The sequence below is a fragment of the Aulonocara stuartgranti genome, assembly GCF_965226115.1.
Source record: "Aulonocara stuartgranti genome assembly, chromosome: 22".
Taxonomy (NCBI): domain Eukaryota; kingdom Metazoa; phylum Chordata; class Actinopteri; order Cichliformes; family Cichlidae; genus Aulonocara; species Aulonocara stuartgranti.
The window spans coordinates 34,106,405-34,126,027 of NC_138957.1; the positions used below are offsets into that span (position 1 = coordinate 34,106,405).

At 39.9% G+C, this 19,623-nt stretch overlaps 1 protein-coding gene across 1 annotated transcript; it reads left to right on the forward strand.

Moving 5' to 3' along the window:
- The first annotated feature begins 271 nt into the window (after positions 1-271).
- Positions 272-18,083, forward strand: slc2a3a (solute carrier family 2 member 3a). The gene is made up of 11 exons (XM_082520419.1): positions 272-1,043; positions 1,347-1,487; positions 9,109-9,210; positions 9,925-10,085; positions 10,805-11,045; positions 12,022-12,184; positions 13,564-13,751; positions 14,522-14,626; positions 14,718-14,816; positions 15,260-15,463; positions 15,543-18,083. The coding sequence occupies exons 2-11, from the start codon at positions 1,476-1,478 to the stop codon at positions 15,843-15,845; spliced, it is 1,578 nt and encodes a 525-aa protein (XP_082376545.1). The 5' UTR covers positions 272-1,043; positions 1,347-1,475; the 3' UTR covers positions 15,846-18,083.
- Positions 18,084-19,623: the final 1,540 nt, after the last annotated feature.

Below are 19,623 nucleotides of genomic sequence, written 5' to 3' on the forward strand. Positions count from 1 at the left end.
TGAATTTACTGTCAAAAGTCTATTCACCACACCACTTACAAGGCCTCCATCTCCAAGGCATGTCTGTGTGATCAGATTTTAAATGATCATTTTTAACGTATTCTCTAATTATTAAGCGGTTAACACTGCTCTTAGTGGTTGTGGCTGCTAAGACAAAACGTGCCAGGAAACATATGTGCTAAGGTCAAACAACGAAAGGCAAAGAAGGTTATTTTGTATTTTAATCTCAAATGATTTTTATTTATTTTTAAACAAATTCACTGAGGCAGAACAGAAGTGTTACGTTCATTGCATAATAGTTCCACACAAACCTCCTCCAGGGAGTCAGCTGATTTTTGTTTGTATCTTTGTCACGCGCGAATCGTGAGCGTGATAGAACTGCAGTGCGTGCGTGATTTCAGCACCAGCTCATACTGGTGGCTTTTCTCTGCTCGTGCTTCACAAATTCTGAGAGGATGTTCGTGAGTGTGCAAAAGTCACAGCGTTGTTTCTGCAGCTGGAATATCCTGTGTGCCGCACTGCATGACCTGTTGCCCTGGCAACTGCCCGCCTCGCATCAACATCTGCAGCATCAGTCGTCCACTGGCTTCTGTCAAGGTCACCAGCGAGATGCATCATGGGAAGCCGAGGAGGACACCAGGACGGAGCAGGGAGGAAGAAGGGTTCACCATTATCATCCCCCACCACACTCGCTCACGCAAACTCCGTCCGCGCATGCGCCTAGTCTTTTCGTTAACTGAGCTGACCAACTAACCGAAATAAGGCTGTATCCATAATAGGACATAGACGCCGCCTCTCCTCACGGGATGCGGTGATGATGCGCAGGAGTCATGAGATCCTGCACGTCAAACTCTGACGGGGCGCGGCCACATTCACGGCGTCCCTGCGTCCTCATTTCTCATAGGCTGGCTTCAAACAGACTACAACTACGTGCGCTTCCCCTCGCAGCTCCCGTATGCACAGCCTATATGAGAAAAGAAGGGAGGCACTGCCGCAAAAAGCCACCGCTGCAGCTCCTGTGTCCGGACTGGCAGTCACGACAGGTGAGAACCCTTTATTTGTCCGCTTTGTGCACGGGTTAAGGGTCTTTGGGGGCAAGCAGGGGGTGGGAATAATCTACTACACCTCCACTTTGACCGGCATCAGGCCGCGCGAGTACAAAAAGGTTAACTTTATTATTTCAACTACTTTTTCTTTCCATTTAAACCTGCATTATAGCAGCATGGTACGGATAACTTGAGATCGGTTTCTGATGGGAAATGAGGGGAGAGTAGTCGTGTCCTCCCTGATGGAGTCGGTTTGGTACCACGGACAGCGCCTAATGAGGTTTCCTCCTTTTCCTGCAGTTTTCAGCACCGACGGGCGGGTCCTGCGAAGCCTTTTAAACACCGCCTGAAGCTCCCAGCTCCAGACTCCATCCTGCAGTTTGGAAATCCTAAAATTTGCCCGGTGTTCGCCCAGACAGACTTGAAAAGATGGAGAGTCAGGCAAGAGATTTTAATATTCTTTATTCTGTGTGACCCACATTCAGAGAGAGAGAGAGAGAGAGCGGTTGTAGGACAAAACAGGCCTACTGCTCCAGTTTGCATTTAGTGAACTGGATGAAAAACAGATGAATAGTCACTGCAACTAAAGGATTTATTTTTAATACTTTCCCTTTTTTTCTATATAGAGTGTAAGTGAAGCTGTGTGGGTGGTATAAGCCAGCATGTGCGCCATGAGAGCTCTCTGAGTCATGCAAAGCTCTGCAGATGGGTATCAAATGTGCACCATGTGTATGTTTGTGCATTCTGGTATTATCTGTCATTTCAGTAGCAGTGTCTGATTTTGTGCGACTTAATGCATATTTCATTCTACTTTATACTTTCAGTTTTATTACTGTATGTTTGTTTTAGGTTAATGAGAGAGAGATTAGACATGTAGGGTGAGAGGACAAGAAAATATGCTTCCAAAGGTTAACATAACTATAAATTGCCTCAAATTCAGATACTTTTACATATTTTCTGGTTGTCACAGTCTAACAGGTTGTCAGAGATACACAACCTTCATAGTAGATGTCAGTTTGAAGCTAAATGAATTTTGTTGAAACCTTTTGCAGTATAAATGAAGCCTTAAGATTTGCTTTCTAGTTACAAAGCATGGCACTACATTTGACACAAAAATAAGAAAGCAATTTTATTTCCTCCCAAAAATCAATGCTATGGTGGAAAGTATGTGACATATGAAGAACATCAGGTTCCCAGTAGTTTAGCTCGTGTTTCCATTTATTTGACTCAAAAAACTACTTTTTGTTCTAAATGTAATCTGAAATCTTCACATGAAAAAAATGAGGAAAGATTAATTTCAAGCAATTAATTAAAAGTCATTTTGTACAGTATTAAGGTACATGCAGTTACATGTTTACAGTTATAAACTGTGCAGATTACATTAGGAATCTTAAAAGTCTTTTTTATTAAGAAGCTTCTGTCAAAGATTACAGTCACAACAATTTAATAATAGTGCGGATTTAATAATGGCTGATGTTGTTGTACTTTATTGTAATTTAACAAGGAAATGTCTTAAAACAAAAGAGGGAATTGTTTCCTAAAAATAAACAAAAACCTTTTAATTGTTTCTGTAGGTGATACAAAAGACGTCAGATATTTGGTGGTGAGTACAAGGTCCAATTTCACAGGATTTGTTTGTCTTTAAATGTTTAGTGACTCAGATATTTATGACTAACCTTACACACTGAAGCAATTATAGCCTTGCTCAGATGGCCTCCTTCTGCCCCACCCTCCTCTGTTCATACAAATTATGAATCTGCTTGTCAGTACACCACCTGACACCTGTGACACCCTCCCCTCACAGAAGAGCCTGAGTCCTTCATAATGAACAGATCAATACATTAACCCTGCTCCCTGGTTACCTTCAACAATTCAGTCTTCAGAGACTATGAGCTGGTTGGCTGAGCGCAGATGTAGGTCAGATGCACTCATCGTATCTGTGTGTGTGTGTGTGTGTGTGTGTGTGTGTGTGCACGCATGCACACACACCTCCGTGCAGCGCTGCTGTGGATTAGTGATACTTTAGTGAATGAGACGCTGCCGCATGTTTGCTGCACAGTGGTTACTTTCAGCCTCTGTCAATAAACGTGTCACCTCCAGGCTGTTGCCATGGAGATGAAGGAGGGAGGAGGGGGAGCTGTGGGCGTTCTTGGATGGATGGACAGAGGAGTGGAATAAGGGGTGGAGGTTTAAATGTACACACGTTGTGTTAAAAAAAAAAGATGCAGTATGAGCACAGAGGTCTAATGTATGCGTCATGTGATCATCTGATACACACAGTTGTACTAAATGACATGTAGGTTGTATAAACGACACAGAAATATCTGTTTGTTAAATCTGTGTTCTGCTGTATCAGGGAGGATTTCTGCACACTGGAACAGTGTGATCTGCTGCTGTTATCATGAGACAGGTTGCCATAGTAACACAGCATCTGTTCAGCAAATGTGTTTGGTGCAACAGGCTACTACCAAGTTTGTCCTTCTCCTGTTTAGAGTGTTTTTAGGAGCTTGATTATTACATTTGTCTGCATGAAACCAGAGGTGTTTCCAGGGGTTTTTTTAAGACGTGGGAGACCAAGAATAATGACTTGGAAGAGTATATTATCAGAACTATACAGTGTAGAAAACTGGTTTAGAAAATCCTAATTTCCAGGCTTAGGCACAGACATGTGCACTAAATCAAATGGTATTAAATGAAATATGGAACTCTGCAGGAGTCCTATTATTAAGCTAATTGTTTTATATTGATTGAGTCATTAGCAAAGTAGTAAAAGAAGATTTAGGTTGTTTACTTAAGTAAAAATCTAACTTCTACCTGAGTAGTCTAAGAGTGCTTTTCTGAGAGTGTTTTAGAAAATATACTTGAAGTAATTAAGTAAAAGTACTCATCACAAATAATCACAGACAAAGTGGCATATTAGTGGACCATAATTATTGATTAAGTAATGATTACATCACTTAAATGTTGCAGATAGTCCAGAATAGTCCAGTCCAGTGGGATTGGGACAACATTAAGGTCCAATCTGCTGGCACCACCCTCTCCTTTTCCTGGACACGCCCTTGCATGAAACAGGTTCTCTTAAAAGGACCATTAAGTCCTTCAAATGTTTGCAGTAATGTGAATAAAATGCTTGAAATCCAGTTGGATATACCTTCATAATTCAAAATATAATCATAAAGTGTTTCATTCATAGAATCAAGAAGAGCTTCGGCAGTTAGAAGAAAGAATGTGTCCCCCAGACACAGTAGATGGACAGGTTACAATCCTCTGGATCACAGATGTCAAAGTGTAGCTGAAATGTAGCTGTACAGACATTTAACCTTCTCATTGATCGCTATTTGAGATATTTTGGGTGCTGTCAGGTGACTGACGAATTCTACTGAGTCACTGTGACTTGACAAAAAAAAAGGATGAAAAGGATGACGGAGAGGAAGACAAAGGTGAAACTGAGGTCAAATGTAGAAAGAAATGTGTGTGTGTGTGTGTGTGTGGGTGTGTCATAGGATATGGGAGAGCGGTTTACAGCTAAGACACTCTGAATTTCATTTTGTTCCTACGTCATGCTGGAGGCCTTTTTCCTGTGTCTCGGTTAATTAACTTTCAGCTGAACTGATGCTGATGATTTCAGACACGTGAGGAGGGCTGCATTCACAAATTCTGACTCTTTTTTTCACAGAAACTTATTACAGCCTTCAGTAACTATGTAACAATTGTGTAAAACGGCTCCATCTTCTCACCTTACAGCAGTTACAGTGTTTAGGTTGACCCCTTGTAGTTGGTGCAAGCCACTGATTTCTTCTTCTCTTCTTCTTCTTCATCAGTCAGTTCAGTCATATAACCTCTATGTTGATTTTGAGGTCATATGAGCCTAATAATAATAAATGAACACTTGAAGGTCCTTACTCCACAGGTTTAACATGCAGCACCACTGTTTGGCAGCCACATGTTTGCAGATATTTTCTAGTTTTCAAAATTTTAATTGCAGTTTAAAGATAATCTTTTTTGGTGATTGTTTATATCATAACATCCATTAAATACAGACAAATGCTCTGATGTCCATTAGCAGACACACCCAGAGAGATGTCGAGGCTTTTAGTTTGTGGTGTCTCAGAGGATTATTGATTATTTTTATATTTTACACAAATCCTTAAGGACGGGAGAAGCAAAATAGTCTTTATATCCAAAGAGTGCACTTTATGATTTATTTAATCTCAAGAAATAAAAATGAGGGTACCAGTTGTTTTAAGTACATTCACATCCCTGTCATGCAACATGACAGACTGAGACTCGTCTTTTTAATAAGCTATTCTGATCCAGGCAATTCTTTTTTAATTGTTTTACTTGATCAAAGTGCAGTCTTTGATACTCTTGACCAGTGTTGGGCAAGTTACTTTGAAAAAGTAATTAATTATAGTTACTTCTTCAAAAAGTAACTGAGTTAGTAACTGAGTTACAATGTTCTAAAAGTAATTAATTACTTGAAAAGTAACTATTGTGTTACTTAAAAAAAAAAAGTTTAACCCTCTGGGGTCCAGGGTATAACTGGCCATGTTTTACTACTTTTGATGTTTCCTCTACATTTCACCTTTAAAAACTATTTGTTTGCCTTGTTTGGTATCATTCTTTTCAGCACAACCTCACGTGTCTGAATTTACAGTCATGTTTTCATTTTGACATACTGTATTAACACAATTGATCTAAAATCAAACAAAAAACATAAAATCCCAGTAGAAAAAGTTATATTTTTTTTACTGTAACAACCACAAACATGTTTAATGAATCATATTTCTTTAAATGCAAATATAAATTGTCAATTTTAAAATCATATGCACAAGTTATTTGCAGCCTTTTACCTTTTACCCTTTTTTTTAAAATAACCATTTCAAACTATTTACAGAACAATCAGCTGTTCTGATTTCAATAAGATGTCACGCAAATTATTTGTGCCACTCTAAAAAAATAATTTCTGTCCACTATAAACATCACAGCCTGATACTTGCAGGTCTGCCAGCAGCAGGTGTATCACTCCTGTTTCTACCTGGAGACAGCAGTCACCTCATTGATCTGACACACAACACAAAACTATCCACAACACTACACACTAACTACACAACACAACACATTACCTACACACTCCAAACACGCTAAACGTCACAAATATCTCACATCTCAAAACTCTCTCTCTCTCTCTTTTTTTCTGCAGTATTTCTTTCTCTCTCTCTCTCTCTCTCTCACCGTCACTCCTAAAACTTCCCCTCTTCCTAAACAACCAAATGTCATGTTCCCATATCATTTTTTGATTGGTCGACATGGTGCATTTTTCCACCAACACGAAAGGTTTTTGTTTTGTTTTTTTATTGTTTTTGGGGGGTTTTTGCTCATAAGCAGAGAGTGCTTGCTAGTGCTGTCCTTAGACAGTAAACGTGACGAAACTATTCAGGAAAAAACACCATATAAGATGCAGTAAGCTGAACACAGCTTCAACCGTCTGTTTGTTGAAAAATAGTAACGCGGCCGCACCTCATTTTCTTGTTAGTAACGGTAACGGCGTTGTAACGATAGAAATAGTCATTAGGCTCGGCATTTAACTGTTTTTTTCTTGTGTATTGGATGGGAGTTTTCTCTTATGTTCTGTCTCTCTTAGTTCTACTCTAACACTGCTTCTCTAACCTGTGGGGTTCCACAAGGTTCAGTCCTAGGCCCATTACATTTTTCTACTTCCTTCCCTTAGCTGTCATCATTAAATCTTTTTCTGAATTATTTTTTGTTCCAATTATATGCTGATGACATTCAAATGTCCAAGTGTCAACACCTGCAAAGGCTATATATATAAGCTTACTACAATGTTTAACCCATATCAGTGATTGACACTCTCACCTTGTCTTACACACCAACAAAGCTGAGGCCATGGTCATAGCCCCTCCTGGTTTATATTCTAATTTCAGTCAAACTCTTACATCCTATTGTTCAGTCACAGTGTCTGAAATCTTGGTGTTATATTTGATGCCTCTCTGGGTTTTGACTTGCATGTAAAATCAGTGTTTCATTCCTTTTTTTTCCCATTTGAGGAACATTTCTAAATTGCAGCATGTGGTCTCTTTGATGGAACTGGAGTTCCTGCATTTGTGCCTTTGTGAATAGATTATTGTAATAGCTTGTTTCTTGACTTAGATCAATTATCTTTTCACATCTCCAGACAACACCAAATGCCGCTGCCAGATTATTAACACATTCCAGCAAGTAAATTTCTTTACATTACACTCCCATTAGACTCCTATACAGATCACAGTTACTTATCATGGATCTCAAAGCACAGTTTTCATGATGGCGCTGTTGTTTTAATCCCTCCTGTTAACAATCAAGGGTCAATGAAGGTCGACTTTATCAAAGAACTCTATACTTATGTTTGAGAAATTGATCCTAGTCATGAGATTCAGGTCAAACTGGGTCACAGCAGCAGAAATTGGGCCACTGTGTCTTTGTTTCTGCTGATGTTAGTAATTCACCATGCAGCCGGTAATAAGGAGACCCACTGCTGACGGGGCGGAACTGACTGCTGTTTTTGAGGCCGCATAGAGATGTCGATGGGCCTCAGGTGATATGCTGCCCTTGGTACAACAATATCACGGCGAGGTCACATATTATTAGCGTACACTGCACTTCTCAGGATTTTTTTTGTCTCAGGGGTGTTGGTTAAACACGACCAATCAGAGGGAGAGAGAAAAAGCTACAGGGATTTTATTTCCTGCACACTTTATTGTGCTGTTGATTTAGCATAATCCATAGCAAGCTTATTATATTAAATGTATTTCAATTATGATTTTAATGTCATTGCACTGTGCAGAAGGCAATGACGAAAAGTGAAGGGCAATCTGCACTCTAAATATAGCAGACTCACAAATATTGAATCTAACTTTTCAAGCAGAACAAATATCCTGCACCTGGTTGTACCAAAGTCCTTCCAGAAGCAACTCTTGCCAGTCAACCTGAAAATGCCTCCAGGCAGTTATTTTTAAGTGCTTACCTAAATGAATAGTGAGCAAGCTATAACTTAAATTTTGATGATAATGGGGACAAAAGTTGCACGTGTAGAATCATCACTCAAAAAACGCATTCAGCTGCTGAGCGGGTCACCACAGCAGAGGGATCGACATATTTGATTAGGTTTTACGCTGGATGCCCATCTAGGCTTGGAACCAGAACCAGGAGTAGCTTCAGACCTTCAGAGTCTGGGTTTATGGAACACAACTAATCAAATAATGCAAAAGAAAGAATGTTATTTATCCTTAAGATAAGGGTAATGTGGCAAAAGTAAATCTTAATTAAGCCATTATTTCAGTTTAGAAATAAAAGCAATAACAGAAGTATGATACTTAAAGAGCAAACCCACCCTGATAAAACTCTTCATCATATCTTATCAGCGTTACTGAAGCTTACGAACATCTGATTGCAATAACAACAGTGATGGCTCCTTTATCACACACCCTAATTTCATTAAATAGATGAATAGATTGTGTTATGAGGCCCGGTTCTGTTGCAGGACCAGATGACGGCTTCAGGATTGAATTTCGTCTGCATTCAGTTGATTATCTTCAGGAAGGACAAACACAAGCAGGAAAACAGCTGATCACAGAGCCATGGCTCTACCCAGAAGGCACTTGAGTTTTTTGTGTATTATTGTTTCGAGTATATCTTTTCATGATTTTTCTATTTGCCTTTAACCTTAAGAACGTCCTCTGAAGAATAAATAGCAGTGATTTGTGGTAGCAGCAGGTATGTTAATTAGAGTTCAAAGATGACGAGTAAGTGTGTGTCCCTACATGTGAGTGCTTCTACGTGCAGCCCGAGTGACTTCACCGTTTGATTCCTGCTATCACTGCTCCTGTGACGCTGCATCTCTGACCTGTCTGGCGTCAGCTTCTACATTTTATTGCATCTGTCTGCCTCCTGCAATGATTTAAAATCCCATCATGATATCAAATTTCATATTCAATATCTTTGTCATACCTCTTCTTCTCCCTTCTCCTCTTCCTCCTTTCATTCCCCTTCTTTCTCCGTCCAGGACAAGCAGGTCACAGGTTATCTCCTGTTCTCCCTCGCCACCGCCGTCATCGGCTCTCTGCAGTTTGGTTACAACACAGGAGTCATCAATGCTCCAGAGATGGTTGGTGAATATTAGCAATCTAATGTGATGTAGGCTTCATACTGTAGGAGATATAAGTTATTGTAAAGATTGCAAATACAAATATCTGATTTCTCAAGCATTAATTTTTGGATAATGGAGTGTTTGTTGAACCTTTAAACAAAATATATAAAAATCTCTCAAATCTTAATCTGCATATATGAGTTTTAATTTGTATCACATTTGCTACATCAGACATATATTTGCAAGTTAGTCATTAAAAATGTGTCATGCAATTTATATCATTTTTTGTCACACTGAATATGTAGAAGTCTTAAAAACACATGTATCAAATATGATGCGCTTGGCTTTAAAGGGTTAATTTTGCTTGTTTTCAGAGAAGCAAATTTACATCAGAATTATATTAAGGCTTAAATTATAAAATGTTTGTGTTAATTTGGGGGAGATTTTTATTTTACTTAACTAAGAGATAAAAGTCAGTGCTTTATTAATGTGAAAGAATAAATAACAAAAATACCCTCTTTGAAAAAGTTGTTTTGGTTGAAACAGATCTCTCCATTTACCCACTTTTCTCACTTTCTAACTTTATCTTCGTTTTAAATATAGTTATTTTTTTGTTTATTGAACACATAAAATACCAAATACTATAATGTTCTGTCTATTCTTCTGTCTGGCCAGTTCTGTGAATTGATCTGTTTTCTCATCCTCTGTCTGTGCATCCATCTCTGCCTACAGAAACTCAAATCTTTCTTCAACGTAACCTGGTATAAGCGATATAATGAGGAAATCGACCCTGGTGTTTGCACCATTGTCTGGAGCGTTGCTGTTTCCATCTTCAGTGTGGGCGGCATGGTGGGCTCCTTTAGTGTTGGTGTCATAGCTAACCGGTTTGGCAGGTACGAAACCTTCTTCATCCTGTTGTGTAATATTATAGGTAACATGCAAGATTTATTTTCTTTCACCATCTTTAGCCAAAAAACCTTTTAGTTACAGCCTCTCTATAAGAACTGTTGTTTTTACTTTTAGAGCAGTTTTGTGGACATTAAGTCACAGCAGTGTTTTTCACTACATTGGCTCTGTGCATTTCCTGTTCGGTACAGCTGAACCATCACAGCCCATTACTGTTAATGGATCTCATGAAGCGTGTCTGTCCTGAGTTCGCTGCTCTGCTCTAACGTTCCCCAGAGTTGTTCCTTTATTTCTCCATTTCCTTCTAAATTGTTTATTTGTGGTGAGTCTTCTGCCAGTCACCATGTGAAGTTACTGGGAAGTTAACACACAGCTAATGCTAGTGTTGGCTAGCAAAATGAAAAGATGGTGTCCATATAACCTAAACTGTATTTAAACTGTTTTTTGTTTTTATTTCGTCTAAAGTTAAGCCTTTTAACATGGAAATCTATGGATACTTTTGGAACCAGCCTTGAGACGTCATTCCAGGAGTTTCAGTCTTTGGGGCTTCTACATTAGCTTTAATTTTCCTCCCTGGAGTTTGGTTGAAAATGTTAGTTTTCCTTTGTCAAACGTTTTAGCATCAAGTTGTGGAGTTTTTTTGTACATTTTTTTGTTTTTTTAATCATTAACATTCATATTCTTTCCTCAACCTCCTCATCCTCAGGCGTCGCTCCATGATCCTGGTGAACTCTCTGGCAGTGATCGGCGGCCTCCTTATGGGCTTCTCCACCATCTGTTCCTCCTACGAGATGGTGATCGCTGGGCGTCTGGTCATTGGCCTTTTCTGTGGCCTTTTTACTGGCCTGACTCCCATGTATGTTGGCGAGGTGTCACCAACGCCGCTCCGCGGAGCTTTCGGCACTCTGCACCAGCTCGGCGTGGTTGTGGGCATCCTGATCGCTCAGGTCAGCAGCTCTACTAAAAACTGCACACTAGAGATGTGTGACTGCTTGACTGCTTTAGGAAATTAATGTAATTTGCTGGAGTAAGCTTTGCACGGATCTGATTGTTTAATGCTGCAGGGGTTTTACTTTACAATATTAAGTGCCTCGAGGTGACTGCTCTTGTAAATTGGTGCTATTTAATCAAATGTAGTTGAATTGAAAGTTTATTAAGTCAAAGCTCAGAAGACATGTATATTAGGTTCATTTCAGGCATCTGAGCTAAACCTAGTTTGTATCAAGAAGTCTTTGAGTTATAGGAGTTAATTCATTATTAATTAATATGGATAATTATCATCGCTGTGGTCGTTACTCAAGAAAAGAAATGCATTACAATGCATTACACTTTTCCAGAAAGTTAAAGTTCACTTAATTACAATTTAACAACAGAAACCTTAGGATACAGTCCCACACGCTAAGACAAATGTCATTCCTAATGAGGACAAACCATCTTTCTTTTAGTTTTTACAAATGAAAAAAAGCCAACGTGACAAAGCAAAGATCAAAAGCCGCCCAAAGTGATCACTACAGTGATTCTACTTCAATTCAATTTTATTTATATTGCGCCAAATTTACAACAACAGTTACCTCAAGGTGCTTTATATTGTAAGGTAAAGAGTCTACAATAAATCAGCGAAAACCCCAACAATTAGATGGCCCACTATGAGGAAGCCCCCTGGTGACAGTGGGAAGGAAAAACTCCCTTTTAACAGGGAGAAACCTCCAGGAGAACCAGAGTCAGGAAGGGGTGGAGGAACTGTGAGGCCGTGAAATATGAAAGTTATGCATGAATTTAAAACAAGATATTCTTTAGTCTTGTCTTACTACATAGTAGTATCTACAAGAGGATATCAGCTAGGATACACAGTAAGCATTCAAACTGATTGAGTTTTGTTGTTTTTATCAGTTTTACCCTTTTTCTGTGTCCCCTGATGTCTAGATCTTTGGTCTGGAAGCTCTGCTGGGTTCAGACAACCTGTGGCCTCTGCTGCTGGCCCTGACTGTGGCCCCCGCTGTCCTGCAATGCATCCTGCTGCCTTTCTGTCCCGAGAGCCCCCGCTTCCTGCTCATCAACCTCAAACAGGAAGAGGAGGCACGCAACGGTACACAATAATACATCTATAAATATACTGCAATGACACACAACATTACTGCATTTCCTGCTGCTGTGCATGGATGGACTCCAACATCTTGGATTGCACCTGGTGGTGGTGTTTCTCTCTCTCCTCTGAAGCCTCAGTGAGGTCACAGTAGCACCACCTTTTTTTAGCTTCTGATTAGAATGGCGCACCACCTCACAGTAGAAGCCCAGAGCAGAATGGAAGCTGCAGTAGAAGAAAAGAGACTGGAGTTAGCAAACTTATATTCAAAACCATCACAACACGCTGAGCTAGCAAGAGCTAGCTCATTAGCAGTGGCTGGCCTTTCAAAGTAAGAGCAAAGAAACTGTCTACTAATAAATTAATCACTTTACCTTAAAATATATGAAGCACAACACATACCAAGTATAGTCTTGTAAATGCTACTATTACTGTATAACTGCTACTAATGGGGATAATAAGGATTTCAATAAACTAAATTAAACTACCACCAATAGAAACGTAACTTCAGTCATTCACTGTTGTTAGCTTTATTGTCTCTATCCCCACGGCACCTATAACACTATAATATGTATTCTATTAGCACCAGCATTACTGCTAAAGACCACCTTGAGATGGTCCCATTGACTAACACAGTGTCTTCATGTAATAATGTTGGAACGACTCAGCAGTTACTACAGCACTGCAGCATTACAGCGACAGAAGCAGTGAGAAGGAGAGCGATTCGTTACAGATACACAGAGGTGGGATCAGCGGAGTCAGGAGGAAGGTCGAGCGTGATCAGAGAGTCCTTGAACAGACAGAAGGTTTTGGCATCTGTTCAACATGTGGCCTGTTTGGTTTGACTCTGAGGCCCTGACCCACTTCTCCTTCATGCCTCCATAAGATAAACAAACACAGTTACTGTGACTGTTTAGTGACTGCAGATTCTCTACAGAAAGCAAAATTTAGCAATGTGTCCTGATGTTATGAATAAAGGTTACGATAAACAAAGCTGCTATAACTCACAATCTTTTGTGAAGGAATAAATATGCAGCTTGTCTTTTTTTAAATAAACAAACTCTGACATTATGTCGGAAAAGACTTTGAACTCAGCCTGTGTGAATCCTGCTGTGTAGTGCCTGCTGGTGGCCATTATAAGATTATAGCTCATTTTAAAATGCAGTTCATGGATTCCAGGAGCCTGTCCTGAGTTTGATGTGTGATAAACATCCATGAAAATTAATCTGCACATGAACTGTGGTGAATTCTGTCCGATAGCTGTAAGTTGTTGTTCCAGCATGTTACTCTTGAATGTCTACATCTTCTTGTTGTTGCTGTTTTGTTTTTTTGTCTTTTGCATCTGTAAAGGTGAACAAAACCTGTCTCTGTTCTGTCCGCAGTGCTTGTGCGTCTGCGTGGCTCTGAGGATGTGAGCAAAGATCTGCAGGAGATGAAGGAGGAGAGCGCCAAGATGGCCAAGGAGAAGAAAGTAACCATCGCTGAACTGTTCCGCACGGCAGCGTACCGACAGCCCCTCTTCATCGCCGTCATGCTGCAGCTCTCCCAGCAGCTGTCAGGAATTAACGCTGTAAGTTTAATGGGTTTTATTGTCTGTTTTTGGTGCAGCTTTGCGGTGGTTAGTGCTGTCAGCTCACAGAAAGAAGCTTGTTCTCCCTATCCCTGTGTGGGATTACTTCGGATACTCTGACTTCCTTCCATAGACATCCATGGCATTAAGCTAATTGGTGAATTTGGCTGTGTTGTGAATATAAACAAGAGTGATTGCCTGCCTCTGTGCAACCTGCGACAGTGCTGGGATGGGCTCCAGCCTCCCTGGTGGCCCTGACTTGGATGGATGGAAGCTTAATGTTTATTTTTAGCTCTTCCTGTGCCCTTCATTTAAAAAAAAAATCTATATAATAAAACTGATAAATATACGTTATAAAAATAAAAATAACAGCAGTGCTAGAAGGTATCGCTCAAACCACAGGTCAGAGTCACAGATGGAGGGCAGTTTAGCGCTCTGAGCATTTGTTATTACATGTCTGGATCTTTTAGTTAATTTGAAAAAAATATTGGCTAAAAGTCCTCTAAAGGTTGTTATTTGACTAAAAAATGTCTTATAAGCAACGTCATGCTATAAAGCTGGGTGTAGCTATTATTCCTGGATGTTGGGTAGGTTGGGCTGTTATATTCTCGCTGTTGGCAGCTCCCAGAAGGATCCTATAGAAAAATTGGTTTATAAAAGATGGAGGTCAGCGGGAAAATAAAATATGCATTATTTATTTTGATACTGTTATAAATGAGGTAATATTACATCCCTCATATTCTCACTTCCATCCTCTCTACCTCACTCAGGTGTTTTATTACTCCACTGGGATCTTTTCCTCAGCCGGTGTGCAGAAGCCGATCTACGCCACCATCGGAGCCGGCGTCGTCAACACCATCTTCACCATTGTTTCTGTGAGTGACGCCGCCGTGTGTCTTCTTCATCTTGGTATGCGTTTGTGTGCGCTGGGAAGCACACGTCACTCACAATGTCCCTGTCCTACAGTTGTTCCTAGTGGAGAAAGCAGGGCGCAGGACTCTGCACCTCCTGGGACTGGGTGGGATGGCGGTTAGCGCTCTGCTTATGACTGTGTCCCTCCTGCTGGTGAGTTTGGTGACGTCAGAGAGCAATACAGAGACGGAGTAAGAACAAAGATGTGATTGATTCTCTCCACAGCCAAAACAAAAGTAAATGCAACATCAGCTGTTTGGTTTTGTTGCTATATTGAATGGCCGATGCAGTATTTCCATCAGTTATTTCCCATAGCATTTACATATTTAAAAGCAATTAATTGGTTAATTATTCTATTTAATATTATTACTTTTTTCTGTATTTTTGTCCCTTGCCATTTTCAGTCAGTGGTTTGTATAAAGATGTGGAAACGTAGGAAAAAATTTAAAAACAAAATAATAAATAATTAAGGAGCAAATAAATATACTTAGTTCCACTGAAAAGCAAATAATTCACCATTGCATGCTCTCACTAACTGTTAGATAAGCTAATCTTTGTGATCCTGCAGTAGTAGCTCATTCTCTTTGTCTGTGCAGGATAAAATCCCTGGTATGAGCTACGTGGCCATCTTGGCTGTCATGCTTTTTGTGGCTATGTTTGAGCTGGGCCCCGGTCCAATCCCATGGTTCATTGTGGCCGAGCTGTTCTCCCAGGGGCCCCGCCCGGCAGCCATGGCTTTGGCTGGCTGCTGTAATTGGACGGCTAACTTCCTGGTTGGAATGAGCTTCCCCACACTTCAAGTAAGGGAGAGGTGATCGTTTTTTTCTTGTGGTTTATTTTGCTGTAGATCATTCTGACTCTGCTCTCTCCTCTCCTCAGGGGTGGTTGGGCCCGTGGGTGTTCCTCATCTTCACCGGCTTACTGATCGTCTTTTTCATCTTCACATTCATCAAAGTGCCCGAGACCAAAGGCAAGACCTTCGATGAGATTGCTCGTGGCTTTAGTAGTGCCGCACCTCCTCCTTCCTCGTCCACCGAGGATCCTCCAGCCAGTGCCAGCACTGCTGTGACACTTCCTGCCTCTCCTGTGAAGGAGAAGGTCCCACTGGTGGAGGCACCAGCAGCAGCTCCATCTCCGGTGGCTGAGACCACACCTCTTGAAGCTAAACAGGAGAGCAAGTAGAGCAGGTGTAGATGAGGTTTTAATGGATAAGAGAGGTTATAAACGAAGGAAGAGCCACAGCAATTTTAGACATACTCTAAATTGGAACTAAAGCTTATTTTACAGCAGGCTTAGATAACAATAGCATTACGAGTTCATGGGTTTGTACCTTTGAAAGGTCCTACTTTCTGCTCTCATCATCGCACTTTGGACTTCTTGTTTTTCTGAACGTTCTCACGCTTCCTTCTTTTAAATCCTCTCTTCCTTTGAAAAGAAACATACATTCCTAGGAATTCAACTGCACTCATTGACAGTGTGACTCTTTTTCAACACGGCAGTGAGTCTCAGGATGACACACTGTAAAACAAAATTGAAGCAGGTGCCGGGTAACAGTCAAGGTGAAATGATGACGCTTTTATGAAGGGGTGTAGGTGTTTGAGTTCAGGCCTGAGTGATGTTAGAATAACAATGATCCACATTTTTTTAAACTGACACACTTCTGTTTAAAATATTAGACATGTGTCGTAGTGGGCAGTATAGTGCCGTGTATATTTTAGCTGTAGTTCGTATATTATTGTAGATTTTGTTGCAATTATGTATATGGAAACGTTCTCAAATCGCAGGTCTGAAAGGATAATTGCAGTTTCTGCTTTCAGCATTTCATTAAGTGCTCACAGAGAGCTCTGAAGAGCAAAGCCAAAGAAATGGTGAACACACAACCTGAAATCGGCTCTTCACGGCGGGGATTTAACAGCCGCACAGGTCACGCTAACTGTAGAAATTCTGAAAGCTCATAAGATGGCCAAAGCTGTAATCTAGTATGCCTTTGCTTACTTGGAGTTTGGCGCCACCCTCAGTAATAACTGACAATTGCAGAGGTGTTCTGCTTCATCTTTGATCTTAGAGTTGATGTAGTTGGTGATGAATCCCAAATTTACTCCAAAAAATGTCCCGTTCACCAGAGAATTTAAAGTTATAATTATTCTATATAATGTTTATATAGACACTGAATATATACAAAGATTTATTATTTTTAGGACTGTGTCCTGTAAACAAAAACCCTTTTAATTATTTTACACACGTAGATTACGGTGGGGTAGCGTGCAATGTATATTATTTTGTTAAAGGGAAAATTATCATAGTATTTATAACCTTAGAAACTGATTTTTGTATAGAGTATATAGTTAGAAATCAAACAAAGAACTGTAGTGCTTTCCAGATTTGCCCCAAGGAGGGACACAGAGTTTGCAATAAGCTCTGTGTCCATCACCTAAAATGTAGCTCAGAGATTTAGATGCATTAATGCACCTTGTTAACCAGAGAAGCGGCAACGCAAGCAATAGAGCCAAAATCAGCAACGTAGAAGTCATTGAGCACAATAGCGCTTTATGTCTAACCTACAGAATAATCGAAACTATATTTACCTGCAGAACACTTATATCTGTCACAGCTGATGTTAGAATAGATAAAAAATCCTAAACTCTCAGTGAGCTGAGAATGGGCAGAGACCATTAAAGGGGGAAGTGCTAATACTGTAAGGATAACTGGTGACACAGCTGTCTGTGATGGTTCATGGGCTTTTATTTTAAATTATACTTTTTTCCACAAAGGGAAAATGACATAGTGGACATTTTTTAGTATTGTGTTTTCGTTCTGAAATGGAACTGTATGTGGTTTTGTTTTTATTTATATACAGAAATTGCAAAGGACTGACTGGGGCTTTAATTCTACAAAAAACAAAAAAACATCTGGAAGCAGCTGGTCTGGATGCAGGACCCAGTGATTGGAGGGCAAAACCTTTTTTTTTCCAGCAGACTTTATTACATATGTGCTCCGAATGCTGGAGTCTTCTTTAAAGCTTTCTTTCTGTTGTTTGATTACGGGAACACTCAGAGAACCGAGGTTACGTAACCTCCAGTGCATCTCAGCTCGCTCTGAGAAAGTGCGTTAAATTATTTCATCCTTCAGGTCAAAATGAACTTCATCTTTCCTCATTTCTGCTAATTTTTCCCATACGTGCATCAGATTTGTTAACGTGACATGAAGAATGTCTTCAAATGCTTTAAAAATCCTTCGAATGGCCCAAATGCACTAAAACGAACCTTTGACGCAACACTGTAAGAGTATAAAAATTGTTTATTCTTACAAAAGCTGTAAGACTAAATGACTTAATAAGCAACAATCAGTCTTGTGTATTTCATACATTAATAGTGATTCCCAAATAATAAAATGAACATTAACAACCACGATTTGTAGAAATGAGACCACATCTGTGTGGTGTGAGTCTGGCTTTACGTGCTTGGGTCCAGATCCTGCCAACATTGTGACGCTTTGTCTGAAGAGTAGCACCATCAGCCATTACAGATTTATGTATTCCAAACAGTGTGCAGTGTGTGTGGTGTAGACATGTGTGACACAAAGTATATTTTATACATTCTGTCGTGACTGCGTGAATTCCTGTAGTTTCATGAAAAAAGCTATTTTCACTCATGCTGCACAACGAGGATATATTTATTGATTTATGTATTTATTTATGAATTTATTGTAATTATTGTACGCTGGAAGAATATTTGTGTGGACACGACTTCTTTCAATGCTACCTGCCTCATTTAAATGGTGGAAATATATAACTTTGCAGACCTGTTGAACTTGAGAGATTTATTGAGAGGAATATTTCTTGCAATGAGGGGATTGTTTGTGCAGTCATGACTTTGTTGTGTATTGCTGTATTTGTGGGTGATGTACTGTGCTTGCATTGAGGGAGGGGTGCGGTACGCTCCTCCTCGCCGGTGGTGTTCAGTGTTGTGTTTAGTCTCTCGACCCTGTTTAGTCACACGCAGCTTCTTCAATGGCACTAACACTGAGTCTGATATTTAAAGTTCTTTCTATTACACAGCCTGCCCTGTTGGCCTTTTGTGATACAGGATACCTCCAAGATTTGAGTTCACTGCTCTCAGCATTGAGGTCACGGGTGGAGCAAAATGTTTAAAATGGAGTTTAAAAACGTACAGCTTGCTTTTGATGTGGAAAGATTGGATTTTTGCAACCTTCACGACAACACTGTAACAATATTCCAGTTAATATTTGCAAGCATGAATCTGTTATTTTACAGTGTTCCTACTGTAATCTACAACAACAGTTTCCTGCTGTAAAAATATTACAGCACTGTGCAGTATCTAATATTCAAAATTACCTGTATTTTCACAGCTGTTTTGTAAACTTAGAACCTCTTATTCTAACTGTGGTGGAAAAGTGAATATTGTTTGTTAAAGTTGGCAAAACTTCTTCAACAGGGCTTTAAAACCTGAATGATTTGGGGTAACTCAGCCCTGATTCAACCCCTGCTTTGACTGCAGTGCATCCCAAATGTATTTGAAAGGATTTAAAACAGATATATGGACCCAGGCTCACACTGCTCCCAACAGCTACTTTATGCACATCTACGAACCCAAAACCCTCAAAACCTTCCACTTACTGTACAAAGATAGTATAGCTGTTAATTTGTAAATATGTATTTTTTAATAGAGTACTATTTATATGTTGACTTTGGCCATTGTATGTGTGTTTGGTTCCTTTTTAGTTCGGGGTGCACATTGTCATTACTGTATCTCTCACTCTGCTTCTTTGGCTCTTAACATCCAGCAGATCACCGGTGGCCGTGTTAGATTGTAGTTCGTCTATTCTTCTGCTTCCTTTTTGGGTGTAAAGTAAGCAAAAGCTCCCTGAAATGTGGTGGATATTAACCCAGCCCTAATCATTTAGATCGCCTGAGACCTGGTGGATGTTAACTGGTTAACTA

Coding starts and splice junctions, on each gene's coding strand:
- slc2a3a (XM_082520419.1), top strand. Junction 9,211..9,924: donor TCATCAATGCTCCAGAGATG/GTTGGTGAATAT, acceptor CTCTGCCTACAG/AAACTCAAATCTTTCTTCAA. Junction 14,817..15,259: donor TGACTGTGTCCCTCCTGCTG/GTGAGTTTGGTG, acceptor TTGTCTGTGCAG/GATAAAATCCCTGGTATGAG.